The following is a 13,381-nucleotide window of genomic DNA, read 5'->3' on the forward strand; positions in this document are numbered from 1 at the left end:
TTTTATATTTATTTTTTAAAATAGACCGTTTGGATGCATATAAGACGAACCCAATCAACATGCAGTTACAAACTTTCAATATATATATGCAGTTACAAAATAAAATTTATTTTTGCAATTATCAAAATTTAGCACAAAAGGCAAAAGTATTTCTGGCAAGTTTATTAAACAACATATTTATAATTTTATTAATTAAGTTAATAGAAATAGCCCAGAAAAAAATCCCATCAGAGAAAATTTTTAAATTCTTCGACCTTTTTAATCAATATTGTCATAAATCTAAATCTGTACATTTCCAGCAGTTAAAATTGAATAATGAAAGTTAATTCATTAAAGAAACAAATAATGAAAGTTAATTCATATTAAATAAAAAAATAATGAAAGTTAAAAGGGCTAATTTACTGGGAACTTAAAGCACATATACAAAACCTCTAGAATGCAAACCACCACAAGAAGAAAAGAAAAAAGGGGAAAACATGGAGATATAAGGCACAAATGGAGTATAAGTTGAACAATCAAGTAAGAAATTCAGAGGCTAGAGAAAACAAAAAGATCAAGATTTCTTTACTTTTTTGTGTGTTTATTTTCTTTATCAACTTTTAGTATGTTTATAACTTATAGAAATGTTTTGATATTATTTTTGTTTAATTTCAGATCCAAATATTAATTTATACTTCTAATTAGTTTCTATTTTTATTTATAGATTGAAGCAAAACAACTCCAAGTAAGTATTACAACGAAAAAATAAAAGAAAACATAAAGGAAAGGAAATACTACAATATATGCTAAGGTCAGTTATCTACAAAATTAATATTAGTATTTAAACTGTACATATTCAAGAGATATGCTATCCTTCAATCTTATTTTTCATATGTAATGATTTTTTTCCTGGTCTTGGAAGAAAGATTAAATATAAAACCCTCAAAATAACATTATTTCCATACTAAACAATATCTTAAAAATATATTTATTTAAAAAAATAATAATATCAAAAATGCAACTGGATCAAAGAAAACGTTGTCTCTAAAAAAAAGCCGTATAATGGAAAAACAAATCCTAATAATATTAATTCCCACGTTTATAAGAATGAAAAATGTTGGCAGTTAAAGTTTGTAAAGACTGAATGCCCTAAAAATATCAATAATAGTAATAGATTTTTATCTTATACAAGAAATAAAAATTTAGAAGCTACTAGGCTCACACGTGAGCGTGACCAATAAAGTATGAAATCTGGTTAATTAGTAGGTATGAACTGAAAGAGGCTTTCTTTGTTCCCATTTTCCACCTCTTTGCTTCGTTGTTGTCAACTTCTGGAAGCCCCTCTCATTGATCGCAACGTGCATCTTCATTCTCCTGCGCAATTTAATGAATAGTCAATCCTCTTCGAATCTTCAACGATCCTCTTCGTATATTTAATAGGTTTCGGTCAAATGAAAACATTACCTCTGGCTCTTCCTATATAGTTGTAAACTTTACATCGTTAAACAAAAAATTCTATTTCGCTTCCTTCTCCTCTGCTTCAAGACCTTTCATCACCACCATCATTCCCATTTACAGGTATTTTTCTGTCAAGAAAAATTTGAGGCTTTTATTTTCAAAGAGATTGTTGTGGTAGGGCCTGCTTTTGCTGGACTTCTGTCTTAAGCAGTTATTGTTGTGGGGATCGTCTGATACAATATTTTCAAAGTTTCTTTAATGTGTGTATTGGTGGGAAAGTCTCTTTTTCATTTCTACCACTTGTTTGGTCCTCCTTCTCCTTTTTGTTTTTGTTTTTGTTTTTGTTTTTGTTTTTGAAGAGATAAATCATGAATGGTTGGTTTAAACAGGGGGATTCAATGGAGTTGTATGGTTTTCAACCATTTTAATATTGAATTTGAGGTCTAACGTCTTGACCTTTTTACATATCCTGAAGTGACTCTGTTTAAACTATAGAAAACCCAAAAATAAAAAACTAAAGTTTATGTGTTTGGTCTTTGAGTTTGGTTCCTGATAAGCCTTCTTCTTCTGTTTTTTTCTTGTTTAATTATTTTTGGAATCTGATTTGAGTTTATAACACTGATTTAAGATATGGATACCATCCGGAGAGCTCACCCGGATTGCAAATATTCTAAAAACCCATTCCATGAATGTGCTTCTGATTGTATAGAGAAGATTGCTCAAGGCAATGGAAAGAAGAATTCAAAGAAGCAAGGTATCTTTTTCTTATAACTTTCTCTGTTCTTGGGGATAGAATCTGAAGTATGATTGATCTGTTAATCTATAAATGTGTGTTTGGCAATTGATCTAACTACATCATGTTTAATCTGAGTGAATATGATAATATTTGTCGGTATCAAGAACTTGTTCTAGAGTTTTTGAAATGAATAAACTCTGTTTTTGCTCTGTTTTATGATCAAGGCTCTATCCTTTCTTTATGCTTATTCTTGAATGTTTTATTACAGCCTCAAAGGTTCTTAGCCTCCCAGGGAGTTTTGGTAAGAAAAATACAGAATCGCACCCACCGTCACCTTTTAACACAAGGCCCTATCAGAACGGTACCGCCAATTCGCCAAGAGTTCATCAATCAAAACCTTCACCAATAGCTGTGAAGAAGCCAGAAAGTAACAGATCTTTCCCCTCTTCATCGTCTGATGAAATATCTGCTAACCATAAGCCAGAGAGGCCCTTGAAGACGGTTCCTCTATCCCCAAACAACATGGTATTTCCTGACATGTTTTTTAATATGACAAATCTTAAAAGTAGAGAGTGGCATGTTGACATGTTTTGTTTTAATGTTTTTGTTTAGGCTGATCGTTACAAAAACGTATCACCAAGACCTCGAGGGTATGAGCACAACGGCAAGAATGAAACAGCCAGTGAGATTAGTGAATTCAATGTTGTAAGCCCTCCAAGGTCTTACGTCAATGATGATGATGATGATGAGGAAGGTGTAGAGCTCGACCTTCAATCAGTAATGTCGGACACATGTGTTTCGGTTGGAAAATACCGTGTGAGCTCTGGTGTCTCCACAATCCTACAGTCAATCATCGACAAACACGGAGACATAGCTGAAAACTGCAGGCTAGAATCAGCATCGATGAGGTCCAGATACCTAGAGTGCCTATGCTCGTTGATGCAAGAACTTGGATCAACTCCGGTCGCGCAGCTGACCGAACTTAAAGTGAAAGAGATGCTTGCGGTTGTTAAGGACTTGGAGTCTGTGAACATCGATGTTGGCTGGCTACGTTCTGTTCTTGAGGAGTTTGCTCGGTTTCAAGAGAACGCAGACGCGGAGAAAGAGAGACAAGAAGAATCACTGAGGTCTAAGAAACAAGAACTGGAGATTCAGGAAGCAGACTTAGCCAAGATAGAGGAGGAAGCAAGGGAAGCGAGGTTGAGGGTGGAGGAGATGAAGGCGGAGCTGGCTGAGCTCCAGACAGAGCGCTCGAGGATGGAAGAGATGGGTTTTAAGGTTGAGAAATTTAAAGGGAGGTCGTTTCTTGATGAGCTTCTTTGATGTTAATAAGAGTAATTAAACTCAATACTCCAAAAGTATAATGTTTAAGTTTGATATTGTTCTTTTAACAGTCATTAAATGTGAACGATATTACAGTTCCTAGTGAGTTGATTACTATTTCACAGAGGGTATTATTTTCTTGTTTAATTCTTTTGTACCTGTGACAATAAATTACCTCGTTCTTATTATAATAGGTTTCTGAATATTTTGTATCTTCATACTTATTGTTTAATAGATTGCTAATATTTAGAGGTTGAAATGAAAAAGTTAATACATTAATTTTTTTTAACTGAGTTTTGAAATGAATATACTCTGTTTTTGCTCTGTTTTTGGACAATCTGATCAAGGCTCTATCTTTCTTTATGCTTATTCTTGAATTTTTTATTACAGTAGTTCTGGATTGGAGTCTCGTTGACCATAGTTATTGATTCAGTTTTGGGTTTGTAAAAGTTTTAATCTCTCTTACTAGAACACAAACATTACTTTGAACCCAATTTTTTTGTAAGATTAAAATTAAATGTATCATTTTATTATAAAAGAAACTAGAGAAATCTCTAAGATAATCTTTTTTAATTTATTTCACAAAAAGAATCCAGAAAAATGATCAACGACGTTTTATTAAAGAGAAAATATATAAATATTTATGTTCATAAAGTTAACTAATTTAAACGTATGGTTTAAACTTAAGTAGTGGGGTTTTGGAACTAAAGTTTAAAAAATTTACTAATAAATACTAAATTTTTAAAAATAGTTTCAAAAACCATTTTTTGAATTTCAAAAATAAAATTTGAAAAACAAAAAATAAATAAATATTATATTACTATTTGTGTTTTCAAACAATACAATAATTAATCTTGTGTCAAAATAATATGAAACATTATAATTAACTAGAACAATCAAATAATTTATGAAAAATTGAAAATAAGTAAAACTTATTTTGTCAGTTTAGATACAACAAAATAATTTGAATCAATATCAAATCAATTAAAATAATGGATTATTTGATTTATATTTTCATAAAACAAAAATTATATTCATTTAAATTTAGGGCTTTTTGCGCATATGACTCAAAACTTGAAGTCAAACACAAAACTAACCCATGTTTTTTTGAAACTTTGACTTGCTTCTTTCATTCCAAAGTTCAGATTATTCACGAAAATGCCATCACATTTTTTTTCTTTTCGAAAATGCATATTTTATTCTATCACCTTCATCTTCCTCAAGTATTCACAATACTGCCATTGCCATCAATACACCAACCACCATGAACAACCAATTTGAAACCCTTAATGCACCTAAAAATCGGTTTTGACTCCTTTTTTCTCATTTCTTTTGAACTAAAAACAACATCTCTTTCACTTTTTCAGAGATCGGAGTTTTCCGGGAAATAGTGTTAGCCGAGAGTTATATAGCAGCACTTGATCATTTGGTTCAAAGTGTCTGGAGATGATATTTTTATCATGATATGCTTTCGTTTTTCATTGTATGTCTTCGAACTCTCGTAGGCTAAATGTCTTATTTCATCCAGCTCGTTAAGCTGTGTGAGTCTCTTTTTGGCTGCTGGTTTGATGTCGAAATTTAATAATTTAATAGCCCATGCTGCTTTGTGTTCCAGTTCAACTGGTAAGTGACATGATTTTCCTTAAAGCAGGTGAAATGGGGTGGTTCCTAAGGGAGTCTTAAAAGCAGTCCGGTAAGCCCAGAGTGCATTGTTTAATTTTCTAGACCAATCTTTTCTAGATGTTCCTACAGTCTTTTCTAAGATTTATTTGATCTGTCGATTTGAGACTTCTACCTGCCTGCTCGTCTGCAGGTGGTAGGGTGTAGCAACTCTATGATGCACTCCGTTCTTCCGGATTAGTCCTTCAAAAATTTTGTTAATGAAATGGGATCCACCATCACTTATGACTATTCAGAGAATTCCAAATCTCGGGAAGATAATGCTTTTGAAAAGCTTAATAACTACGGATGCGTCGTTCGTTGGGGAAGCTACTGCTTCGACCCATTTTGACACATAATCAACAGCGAGCAGGATGTATTTATTCCCGTAGGAGGAGGGGAAAGGACCCATGAAATCTATCCCCCAAAAGACAAATACTTCAACTTCTAGAATAGATTTCTGTTCCATTTCATGTCTTTTACTGATTTTTCCTCTCCGTTGACATCTGTCGCATTGTGCTATGAACGCATGAGCATCGCGAACACATAGTCGGCCACCAGAATCCTGCTTGAAGAATTTTTGATACCGTTTTAAAGGTTGCAAAATGTCCAGCTAGTCGGATCCATTGCATTGGAATAAAATATCGGGTGTTTTCAGTTTCGGCGATGCAGCGCCTATACATCCCGTCAGAGCAGTGTTTGTAGAGATATGGTTCGTCCCAGTGATATCTCTTAACTTCTCCTAAAAAATTCTTCCTTGTATACCCTCTCAGCTCTTCGGGTTCTATGTCAGCAGCTAGATAGTTCACTATATCAGCGTACCAAGGTCTGCTCCTTGAACCTTTTCGACTGCGTGCACTTCCCGATGCAGACTTTCATCTACGGGTGAATCTTCATCAGGTTGCAGCTCGTTGTATGCGACGTTTACATTTATATCGAAGGTGAGGGTTATGGGATTTACTTTTTTTTGTTTAGATCATCTGGAGTGTCGATCGACATAGTATCTATGTCGTCGATCGACATAGCATCGTTGTCGTCGATTGACAGTTCTTCGGAAGTGAGACATACATTTCCGACGAATGAATCCGTTTGGTAAACATTTTCCGTTGGTAAGAAGTCATCGATAGGAGCGTCATCTTCTATTCGTATTCGGGAAAGATGATCTGCAACTCCGTTTTCTACTCCTCTTTTATCTTTAATCTCTATGTCGAATTTTTGAAGCAGAAGGATTCATCGCAGAAGTCGTGGTTTCGCAAATTTCTTGTGCATTAAATATTTAATCGCAGCGTGGTCAGTATGGACGATGACTCGCGAGCCGACCAGGTATTTGCAGAACATTTCAAATGCATAAACTACAGCAAGCAGTTCTTTTTCTGTTGTTACGTAATTCCTTTGTGCCTCGTCAAGTGTTCGACTGGCGTAGTAAACTGCATGTAGCTTTTTGTCTTTCCCTTGGCCTAGAACTACTCCTACAGCGAAATCGCTCGCATCGCACATGATTTCGAAAGGAAGATTCCAGTCAGGTGCTTGTACGATGGGGGCAGTTATCAAGGCTTTCTTTATTTCCTCAAAGGACTTTACGCATTATGGTGTGAAGTCGAATTTAACTTCTCTACAGAGGAGGGAAGTGAGAGGTCTAGCGATTTTGCTAAAATCTTGTATGAACCTCCTGTTAAATCCGGCGTGCCCGAGAAAACTTCTCACGTCTTTTACGTTTGTGGGTGCAGGAAAGCCGGTCATTACCTCAATCTTTGCCCGATCTACTTCTATGCCAGTAGCGGACACTTTATGTCCTAGGTTGATCCCATCGTTAACCATAAAGTGGAATTTTTCCCAATTCAGAACGAGGTTCTTTTCTTCACATCTTGCCAAGACTTTACATAGGTTATCGACAATTTTTGAAACTGGATCTATTCACAGAGAAATCGTCCATAAAAACTTCTATGAAATCATCTATCTTATCTGTGAAGATTGACATCATGCAGCGTTGGAAAGTGGCGGAAGCATTACAAAGACAGAAAGGCATCCTGCGGTATGCGAATGTTCCGTAACGGCATGTAAAAGTGGCCTTTTCTTGATCGTCAGGATGTATAGGGATTTGGAAGAATCCGGAATAACCGTCAAGAAAACAATAATATTGGTGATTTGCCAATCTTTCCAACATTTGATCAATGAAGGGTAGAGGGAAGTGATCTTTCCTTGTGGCGGCGTTCAACTTCCTATAGTCGATGCACATCCGATGTCCGGTGACAGTTCGCGTAGGGATGAGCTCGTTTTTATCATTATTCACCACAACGATTCCGCCCTTTTTTTGTACGACATGCACATGGCTAACCAAGTTGCTATCCGAAATCGGGTAAATGACCACTGCGTCTAGAAGTTTGATTATTTCATTTTTAACAACTTCTTTCAAGTTTGGGTTTAGCCGCCTCTGGTGCTCCACTAACGATTTTGAATCGTCTTCTAGGTGAATCCGATGCATGCACAGATCTGGAGAAATACCAGGAATATCCTCGAGAGAGTATCCGAGGGCTTTCCAATATTTTCTCAGTTTGTTTAATAACAACGCAAGTTCTCCATTAGTCAGGTTGGCGTTCACGATTACGGGGTAGGAATTTTTATTGAGAAAATCATATTTGAGTCCAACGGGTAGTTGCTTTAGCTCGATCTTTGGTGCTCTTTCAGGATCCCAATCTTCTAAGGGAGAAGGTTGTCGATCGACAGATTTTTCCAAATATCGATCGAGGTTTATTTCCGAAGTGTCATCCTCTATGTCATCAACATTCGCTACTTTCATACTTACGTCCATCAATCGTGTGTATTCCTCAGCTCTGCTGACACTAATTGTTTCTTCCTCACTGGTTGTGAGTACTTTTTCCAGGGGATTGTCTGAGCACATGTCTATGAAAGATTCTTCAGCCAACTCAGAGATATCGTCCACGTAGGAAGTTTGTTTATCGATTAAGGGTCATATTATCAGCTTTTCCATGTCGAAGGTCATCAGAATGTTTCCCATGTTTTGACATATCCTACCTTCCTTGACATCGATGATCGCACCAGCTATAGCTAGAAATGGTCTACCCAAAATGAGGGGCTCTTTCGGTTCATTCTGATATTTCAGCACAACGAAATCCATAAGTACGTGACAGTCGTTAATCTTTATTGGCACGTAGTCAAGTACTCCATCAGGTACTCTAACGGATCTCTCGGCAAGAACCAAAGTTATTTTGGTAGGTTTGAACTCGTTGTATCCGAGGGATATCGGGACAGAATGTGGTATGAGGTTTCTGCTGGAACCTAAATCACAGAGCGATCGAGGAAACCTTTATTTTGTATATTGCAATTTGGAACAAAACTGCCTGGATCAGGTCTCTTGATCGGGGTTTCGCCTTGGATTATTGCACTTACTTCCTCCGAAACCATCATGACGCTGTGTTCAGCAGCTGGGAAGCTGTTGGATACCATGCCCCTTACATATTTCTTTATCGATGATGAAACTTTTATGGCATCACTCAATGGCATCTCCAACGTGATTTTATCGAATGCTTTCTTGCAGATCGGCTTATCTAATTCTCACTTAGTCTGTGCCTTTTTAGGAGGAAAGGGTGGTAGAGTCCTATACACTCTCTCTACGGCTGGTTCAGCAGGAGCCGAGCGTCGATTGACATTGTTCCCAGTTTGTCGATCGATATTTACCGTAGTGGGTCGATCGACGTTGGTTTCTTCTTGTCGATCGATTTTTACATCTTCTTCCAACTCCTCTTCTTCCTCCTCGAGGTCGATGGCTGCTTCCTCAGTGTTGGACTGCTCTTTCTCTCAAGGTGTTTCTGATTCGGGATTGGGACTATCGAGGATTATTGGTCGTGACCTATTTTCACCTGTTTTCTCAACTTCAGCACGTTTTCTGCGTTGTTGATTTCTATTGTGCTCTGGATGAGGCGTTTTCCGCTCCTTAGTAACACATCATTAACTTGACGTCTCCCTTTTGATGGCGGTCGCGTTTTCCGCGACTTGACCGTCCAGTCTCTTGATGTGTTCACTTAAAGCGTCGAACTTCCTCATTAGCTCACTGTAGATTATGTCTATCTTTCCGTTCAGATCAGTGGCCATTTTGCGGTTTCCCGTGAAATCTTGGTTTAATCTAATTTCGCTCTGCCTCGGTGTGATCCAACAGTAGCATCGTAATTTTGGGTAAAGCTATCGGGGTTAAGGATAGGGTACCTATCTTTTAAGGTTGGGATATCTACGAAGTCTACTTGTTCTTCTAATTCAAAAAGGGTATCATCGTCAATTTGGTTAATCCCAAATTGGTTTTGTCCCTCTAGAGCAGAATGAAGCGAATCTAGAGATTCTTTGATTTTGGCTAAAGGTGGCCCATCCATCGAGTCAACTCTCCTTCCTCGCTCTACGTCCATCATTTCGTAGGATCTACCTGTAGCTACATTCTTGATCAAACGCTTTGCCTCTTCAGGGTTCCTGGTACTGAAGCTCCCTTCACTGGTTGTATCAAGCGTGATGTGGTAGTGCAAGTTAATACCTCCGTAAAAGGTACGAATGAGTTGTGGTTCTGAATAACCATGGTGGGGACATTCAAGTTGATAGCTCTTGAATCTCTCCCATGCGTTTCTGAATGATTCCCGTGGACCTTGACGGAATGTGGAGATTTTCTTCGTTACATCCCAGTAACGCGTTTCATCGAAGAATTGATTAATGAAGGTATTCCTTATCTCCTTCCAGCAGGTTAGAGAACCCGTAGGTAGTTGGTCCAACCACTTTCTGGCATCGCCTTCTAAGGAAAGGTATTCCTTATCTCCTTCCAGCAGGTTAGAGAACCTGTAGGTAGTTGGTCTAGCCATTTTCCGGCGTCGCCTTCTAAGGAGAATGGAAAGATTTTACAGTGATTGTACTCGTCATCCATCATATCTTCTAAGTATTCGATGTGATCGTGTGGGTGTTCTGAGACAGTTCCACGGAAAGGGTTTTGACGTACCAAGACTAAGTATTCGAGGCTGCCCCCGGATTTCTTGGTATCATCTTTTGGTAATTTAATGGCGGACCTATTGGAATAGGTCCTCCCAGGGTTTAAGTAGTCTTGCAGAGGCAATTTTATTTCATGATCTCTTTTTGAGATCGAATTAATTTTAACAGGGATTGCAGTCCCCTGTTCATTCATGATTGAGTTAATTGCATTGCTTAGTTGACCTTTAGGTTCTCCGAGGACTACTCCCTCATTAGCATTATAGGTAAGAGAAAACTTACCTGCTTCCGGCGGGGTGTCGTCGATCGATGTTTGATGTGCGGCGTCAATCGATTTGGCCGTCGACTTGTCGCTCGATGTTGTTGTCGTTTCGTCGATCGATATCCGGCCGAAATCCATATCTTCCTTCTTTAAGTTCCTGTGTCAGCAGGAAAAGAGGGATAACTTTTAGAAAATTTATTAACAAAATCAAGACTGAATTCTAAACTTAATCTAATGGTAATAAGAAAGAGTCTCCGGCAACGTCGCCAAATTTGATATCACTCAAATTACACTAAGGAGTGAATTTCTCTCTCAAATAAGAGGCTCGGATGTAGTACTTAGGGATCGAATCCACACAGACTCTAGGATTACACAATAGATTATGGTCTTGAAATAAATTTAGATTAATTGGTTTATAAGATTTAAAGCAGTATATGGATTTGTGAGCAAGTTTATTGCTCGATTGATTTGTTTTGAGGTTGTTAACAGTTGGGAGAATAGCTAGATTCAAGTATATTCTCAGGTATGACAAGTAAAACTTAAATTGGGATTTTATGGGTTTATTGATATTAATTGTTCTTGAATTCAAACTAAAATATAGCCAATCTGATTATCTAATTTGGATCTCGGATTTCAACTCTCGTATGTTAATCACGAGAAAGTGTCGATCGATGATTCATTACGAATATCGATCGATACACCTTTCAAAATATCGATCGACAGGACTATCGCTGCGGCGATCGATGCTTCTTCCAGAAAGCTTTACGGACAGGTTTGATTTATATTCGCTAACTCACTAGATCAACTCTCGTCTGTATCTAGTCAATTAGATCATACTAGTTTATTTTCAAGTATTGAATCAACCAATGGCTTGATCTCAATTAATCCTAAGATCTAAGTTTAAAGGGTGATCAATCCTAAACTTAGCTTTAAGTACAACTAGATGAAGAACTATATTTTTAAACTCCCTAACAATTGTTTGTGTCAGTAATACATATATCAACCTATTGAGAAACCTAAATCTAACAGTAAGGACTACTCAGACATATTCATGTAACACATAGTTATGATGATCTGAATAATACTTAAATAAAATAAACAATAAAAGTAAGCCATAGAAAAAGTAAAAGCAATGGAGTTCAAGATCTTCTCTGTTTTGCAGTATTGATCTATCTCTCCAATCCTAAGCTCTCTCCTTTCAATGGTGGCCTCTTGCTTCCTCCAAATTAGGTCTAAAAGGTCTCTAGGCAAGTCTGCCCCTAAAATGATACAAAACCCTAATAAATAGCCTAACAGGTGGCCATGGACTTAAAATGTAATTATTGAAACTTTTGTAAAACTTGAAATCTTCTAATTTGTCATTAACTCTCGGGTGGCTTCACCGTCGATCGATGAGAAGAGCTCAACATCGATCGATATTTGTTGATAAATGTCGGTCGATATTTCTTGGTGACCGTCGACCATCTCCTATTTCCAGCAAAGCTTAAAAGATCTCCAAATAGCTCCAAATACACTATTTTCTTCCAGTTAGTACCTGAACCTGTAATTACTCTAAATAGACTCTATATAGTAGTAAATATATCTTAAAACACTTATAAACCATGACTAATGATGGGTAAAATCCTTGGTCTATCACTAACCGACCGGCTTCTCCTTCTTCTTATACTTTGTCTTTTTATCTGTTCCGAGCATGAAACTTCGCAATGTTGAATTCCCTACTGATTCTCCTCGCTTTGATTATGAAGTGAAGAAGCCAACAAGCATAAACACAAGTGAGTCAACTCGTGTTATACAGTGTACATACACACTGAACATATAATAGGTGAATCCAAATGTAGTAAACGAAGCGACTATTGCCATATACCATAGATAAAAAGAGTTCGAGTGAGGAGAATTACATTGTGGTTGGTTGATTGAGCTGGGTAGGTGAAAGCAGAGAGCTCTGATATGCAAAAATCCATGTCAAAACACTGGTCGTTTTTAGTTAACAAAAGAGGCTATGTTTTGGTCCGAACGGGGACATAGTTTAGATACTCAAAGTCGATGAGTCTATCATAATCAGCAAACATGAACTCAAAATTGGTCTTAGCCGGCTCATTAAGATCACTAGGAAGCAGCCACAAGCACAAACCGAGTTCATCGGAGTTACCCATTACCGGAACGATAGTTAAATCCATGGTGACAGATGAGCTGAGGATTCCAAACGTTGAAGCTTAGGCCTCCAAACAAACCGATTATCTCAAAATCATATTTTATCTTCACTATCTTCATTGTAGATGTCGTCATATATGTCCTAATCGATGTCTTCGTCATCATTGCCATCGTTGTCTCTATCCTCATCTCCTTCTTCATTTTCGTCTTCGACTGGCTGTACCGGAGGCTGACTAAGGACTGCAAAAACTGATCTCATCGTCATCATCTTCTTCTAAAATGATTTTGTTTTACAGAAAAAAAATAAAAGAATTTAGGAGGAGAAATAGGAGGTAAAAAAAATAAAAGGAATGGTTTTGTTTTAACTTTTAAGAGATATAAGGAAAAAGAAAAAAAAAAACCTAGCTGAAGACCTGCGCAATTGCGCGGGATGAATGATATATATAAAAATAATTTTTGTATATTACTATTTATTTTTATTCATTTACGTATTATGTATATCACTAAATTAGAGTAAACACATAAATCAAAACAATACATATTGTTTATTTATGATACTTTTTGGTAAATAAATCAAAGTAATCATTTTATTTATTTTATATGGTATATAACTAAATTTTAATGACATGGATATAGATATATAGTATATTTTAATATAAATATTTATTATAGAGAATTCATACTCATATAATAAACACAAAATTTCTAATGTGCGATTTTTTGAATGAAAATTTCAAAATTAAAATATTAAGGTTTCGATACTTTTTCAATAGAAATTTTAAATTATCATATTTAAGTATTTTTCTATGTTATATAGTTTATTTTTAAATTATATT

At 36.5% G+C, this 13,381-nt stretch overlaps 2 protein-coding genes and 1 long non-coding RNA gene across 4 annotated transcripts; 1 reads left to right on the plus strand and 2 right to left on the minus strand.

The window, feature by feature from the left end:
- Window positions 1-1,322: 1,322 nt before the first annotated feature.
- On the plus strand, window positions 1,323-3,681 carry LOC106301485. Of its 2 annotated transcripts, none has more exons than XM_013737887.1 (4): window positions 1,323-1,557; window positions 2,066-2,191; window positions 2,442-2,698; window positions 2,786-3,681. In XM_013737887.1, exons 2-4 carry the CDS (start codon window positions 2,068-2,070, stop codon window positions 3,494-3,496), a joined length of 1,092 nt encoding a protein of 363 aa, XP_013593341.1. In that variant the 5' UTR covers window positions 1,323-1,557; window positions 2,066-2,067; the 3' UTR covers window positions 3,497-3,681. The 2 variants fall into 2 exon arrangements, with proteins under 2 accessions (XP_013593341.1, XP_013593342.1); XM_013737888.1 differs by lacking the exon at window positions 1,323-1,557 and adding an exon at window positions 1,667-1,878.
- A 4,442-nt stretch (window positions 3,682-8,123) lies between these two features.
- LOC106302451 lies at window positions 8,124-9,265 on the minus strand. The gene is made up of 2 exons (XM_013738960.1): window positions 9,127-9,265; window positions 8,124-8,452 (listed from the first exon to the last, which is right to left on the minus strand). Exons 1-2 carry the CDS (start codon window positions 9,263-9,265, stop codon window positions 8,124-8,126), a joined length of 468 nt encoding a protein of 155 aa, XP_013594414.1.
- A 2,475-nt stretch (window positions 9,266-11,740) lies between these two features.
- On the minus strand, window positions 11,741-12,849 carry LOC106304931. Its single transcript, XR_001262872.1, has 3 exons — window positions 12,293-12,849; window positions 11,995-12,125; window positions 11,741-11,934 (listed from the first exon to the last, which is right to left on the minus strand). It is a non-coding gene; the product is annotated as an uncharacterized LOC106304931 (long non-coding RNA).
- Between the last annotated feature and the right edge of the window lie 532 nt (window positions 12,850-13,381).

The sequence above is a fragment of the Brassica oleracea genome, chromosome C7, assembly GCF_000695525.1.
Source record: "Brassica oleracea var. oleracea cultivar TO1000 chromosome C7, BOL, whole genome shotgun sequence".
Classification (NCBI taxonomy): Eukaryota; Viridiplantae; Streptophyta; class Magnoliopsida; order Brassicales; family Brassicaceae; genus Brassica; species Brassica oleracea.